The sequence below is a fragment of the Triticum urartu genome, chromosome 7A, assembly GCF_056163025.1.
Source record: "Triticum urartu cultivar PI428250 chromosome 7A, HENAU_Tu73, whole genome shotgun sequence".
Classification (NCBI taxonomy): domain Eukaryota; kingdom Viridiplantae; phylum Streptophyta; class Magnoliopsida; order Poales; family Poaceae; genus Triticum; species Triticum urartu.
This window is the reverse complement of record NC_141879.1, coordinates 279,525,893-279,529,876: the sequence shown is the minus strand read 5'-3', so window position 1 is coordinate 279,529,876 and position 3,984 is coordinate 279,525,893. Positions and strand designations below refer to the sequence as shown.

At 44.3% G+C, this 3,984-nt stretch overlaps 1 protein-coding gene across 1 annotated transcript; it reads left to right on the top strand.

Annotated features, from left to right (window-relative positions):
- The first annotated feature begins 1,000 nt into the window (after window positions 1-1,000).
- Window positions 1,001-3,211, top strand: LOC125521109 (basic helix-loop-helix protein 80). The gene is made up of 8 exons (XM_048686158.2): window positions 1,001-1,457; window positions 1,557-1,694; window positions 1,782-1,847; window positions 1,955-2,023; window positions 2,166-2,249; window positions 2,348-2,479; window positions 2,598-2,729; window positions 2,914-3,211. Exons 1-7 carry the CDS (start codon window positions 1,170-1,172, stop codon window positions 2,688-2,690), a joined length of 870 nt encoding a protein of 289 aa, XP_048542115.2. The 5' UTR covers window positions 1,001-1,169; the 3' UTR covers window positions 2,691-2,729; window positions 2,914-3,211.
- Window positions 3,212-3,984: the final 773 nt, after the last annotated feature.

The following is a 3,984-nucleotide window of genomic DNA, read 5'->3' as shown; positions in this document are numbered from 1 at the left end:
GGCTAGCTAGATGGCTAGCTCTTGGATCCTTCCATCTGTATGGTTCTCTCAATCCACTAACAAATGACCACTGCTTGCAATTACTTCCCAGGATCTACACTCGCTCGCTTCTTCAGCAATCAATGCTGGGATGATTCTAGTTACCAAACCATGCATATCCTGTCATCTTTTTGCCCTACTACTGAAGCGCAAGGCTGACATGTCTGCTAGCTAGCCGCTGCCATGGTAGGGCCTGGCCAAAGCAGGGACCACTGACGTGAAATTTGTTAGTATTTGGATACTAATGACTTAATCTGCAGTGATTATCCACTGTAGTGACTTGATCAATTTGAAGTTAATGAGGCATGCAGAGCCCTCTTATTTCGTTCCCATTTAACCTCTCTGCACTTGGAACTTTGTTTTGCACCATTGCATTTGAGGAAATTATTTTCCAGAGTATACCGTGCAGTGATTCGGTGTGGGATCGGTAGCTGCTCCCATACGTATACTTGCCTGTGAAATAAAATGAGCCTAGAGAGGGAGGGAATGTACTGTAGCAGAGACATTTTTCTCTCAGTGGTACCGCAAAGAAATTTGGTTCTTGGCCTTGAAGGTTCAGTTAATGCTACGGGTAGAGATCATCTACTGTTACATTGCACTGTTTTGTAAGGGTGAATATTTACTTCTGAAGGAAGTTGTGCGCATGAAACAAAATGCAGAGACGGGTACATTTTGAGCATTGAGTTGGCAAAGACTTTGTTGAGTTGGGGTTCAGGATTCAGTTTGTTTCCTCGGAATGTTAGTTAGCCATGGGGGAAATGGTTACCCACCACTAGATGATTGTAGTCAAAGTCGGCATACTGAAATTTTGTTACCAGAAAGAAACTGGCCCAACACACAGGGACCCTCTCTTAACACTGCCCACTGCCAACTTATCCATCAATAGAGATTAAATGATTTGGTCTTATCATCTCTCTCTCTCTACCCCTTTCTCCCTCCTTGTCTCAGCCTCCTCTCAGCTTTTATATAAGTCGGTATGAGCATTCACCAGGGAACAAGCCAACTTTCCTTCTCCACTCTACCCTCTGCCAACAAGCAACAGGTGGTACTCCTCCTCTCCCCCGTGGAAACCACCAAGCTTTCCATCACACACCCATCGGGGAGATTCAGGCACAGGGCCTAGTCCAACAATGGCAGACTTCTCCTCAACCCACCACCACTCTCTCCTCAAGATGCCCGCAGTCTTCACCACCAATGACGCCTCCACCCCGAACATCTCGAGCTTCTTGCTTTACAACCAAACCAGCCATGGCCAGCCTCCAGCACCAGCAAATGCATGTGCGGACATGGTGGAGGATGCCTCGCGGGAGAGCTCCTCTGCAGTTCTCGACAATGCCTCTCTACAGGCCAGTGCATCTGTGGACAGGAAGAGGAAAGCCACAGATGACAGCACCACACTTAGCTCTGCTCACTCCAAGGTACTGACCAATTAGTAATTAACTACCATTTGCCATCCACTTTGTATGTAATTAACTTTGCGATTAAGAATTGTATTTCCTTGATCTGGCAATTACCAGGACTGCAAGGATGGCAAGAGTAGGAGGAAGAGGGAGAAGAGCAGCACCGAGCAGGACCAGGAGGAGGCGCCCAAGGGATACATCCATGTGAGGGCAAGGAGAGGGCAGGCAACAGATAGCCACAGCCTTGCAGAGAGGGTATGTACAGCAAGCTCGCACACGTACACACGCATTTCTCTTTCTCCTGGCATCTTATTGATCTTGGTGGCCTTTCTCTTTCTCTAGGTGAGGAGGGAGAGGATCAGTGAGAGGATGAGGTTGCTGCAAACACTGGTCCCTGGCTGTGACAAGGTCAAAATTAGCCTGTTTCTGTTGTCATTTACATGTCTTGCTTGGTGCGTGCATGCATGTGTGCAGGGCTCTAACTTTGAGAGGAAACAAATGTTGCTTTTGTGCAGGTCACCGGAAAGGCACTCGTTTTGGATGAGATCATCAATTATGTGCAGTCCCTGCAGAACCAAGTTGAGGTAATTAAGCCAAATGGGAAAAACAAAAGAGAGAAAGATGTCAAGGAACACCTGATGCTTAATTTGACATTTTCCTTTTTGAGTGTCGCTGACCAAATCACATTAATGTAATGAGAAGTTCACTGTTGTACTTGTTGTGCAGTTCCTGTCCATGAGGATTGCTTCCATGAGCCCAGTGTTGTATGGATTTGGGCTGGACAGTGATGGCCTCCATGACCAGGCACAAGTATGGGGCAACAAAGATAATTTGCACTGACTAAATACATCTGTACATTGATCTCAAGATATTTAAAAATGTCTTTTTGCAAAATGTTGCTTCTTCAGAAGATTGGAGGCATGTTCCAGCAGGAAGCCCTTGCAGTGCCTGCCCCAGCTGCATCTCAAGCCATGATGGACACCGCATCCTACTCGCTGCAAGGCCAGGGGGGCATCTCTTTCTCTCAGTCCCAGTCTCAGGTTGGCATGCATGCCCTTCAATTCCTCTCACTTGCTAGACCATATGTGCAAGCAAAGCCCCAAATTAGTAATGCATGGCGTCCGTTTTACCCCAACTTCCCGTGCATCATTTTTTCAGGACAGTGGCAGTTACCTGATGCAATCAGTGGGAGAGCAAAGACAGGAACTGCTCAATCAATTGGTGTTCAGCAACATGTGCTCCTTCCAGTAGGGGAAGAGAAAGAGATGAAGCAACCCATATTGACAATAGGTACTGCACATAAGCAAGTTATTATTATTTTAAAATATTGTAGGTCTGTTAAACTGAGTTTCCATTGGCTTGTCCACTGTTGTCACTAAAAATTAAGCAAAAAATTGCACGGAATTATCCATGATTACCGACGACAGCCATTTATGTTTATCCTAACAATTTTTTTTATTTCTTACCTGAACAGGCGCGGGAATAATGCTGCAAGATAGGTAGGAGCAGCAGATGAGTTTGAGATGTTGGATCTAGTGATCCATCCCCTTATCTGGATGCGGCAGTCTACAGCAAGTAGAGTTTGCATGCTATGCTACACAATTTCAGAAACCTGTAATATCTGTAGCAAGCAGCACCTCAATTAGGCATTGTCTATGGATATTTATTACTGCACCTCAATGGATTCACTGTCATCACCATAAAAATATTTTTTAGTCGACTTTTGAGAGATCAGTTGTTAATATAAAAGGGAGCTCTTTGCACTGTTCAAACACAGGCTGTTCCATTCAGACTATCAGCATCAAGAGCTGCTTACCATTTCCCTCTTTTTTTCTTTTGCGATGAACATCTGCTTGTCTTTTCAGTGTCAGGATGAGAAATCGTCTGCTGTTCCAGTTAAATAATTAATTTTTAGGGCAAAGAGATATGGCAGTTTCAATGGATGCTTAGTTCATTTTCCCTGTCTCCCCTGCATCAGTTATGGGCAGGGCAGGCCATGAACAACCTGTGGATTGACTTCATGTCCTTGAGCTCTCTTTGACCAGTTGGATATGGCCTTTGAATCCGTCGCAAGAAATCCACCAAAAGTATGATGAACTGTATTATCTCACATCCTGTTTGGTTCCGGGGAATTAGTTATATAGGAATGGGAATTTCAGAGGGACGTGGCATATAATCCATTGTTTGGTTGGAGGGCAAGGGGATGAGAAGGGAAAGAGAATTAAGAGACCAATTTCCATGTATCTCTTCCCTGCCTCGTCCTGTTAATTCAAGTGGGATAATACTTCCTCTCTAATTCACTCATTAATTTGCACGACACATAGCCCTCGCAAAAAAAATTTTTTGCACGACACATCAAACATTAGTTTAGGTCTAAAAATCAACGTCCCAAGCCTAATCCTTCAATAAATCCCACTTCTAAACTCCCATTTCCTTTCCCGTTGTAGTCAAACACTTATCCTATTCTATCTTTCATAGATAAAAAAAGATAAGACAAACAAAAAGTAGCATACATTTTTAAAAAAGGGCATAACTAAAGCATAAC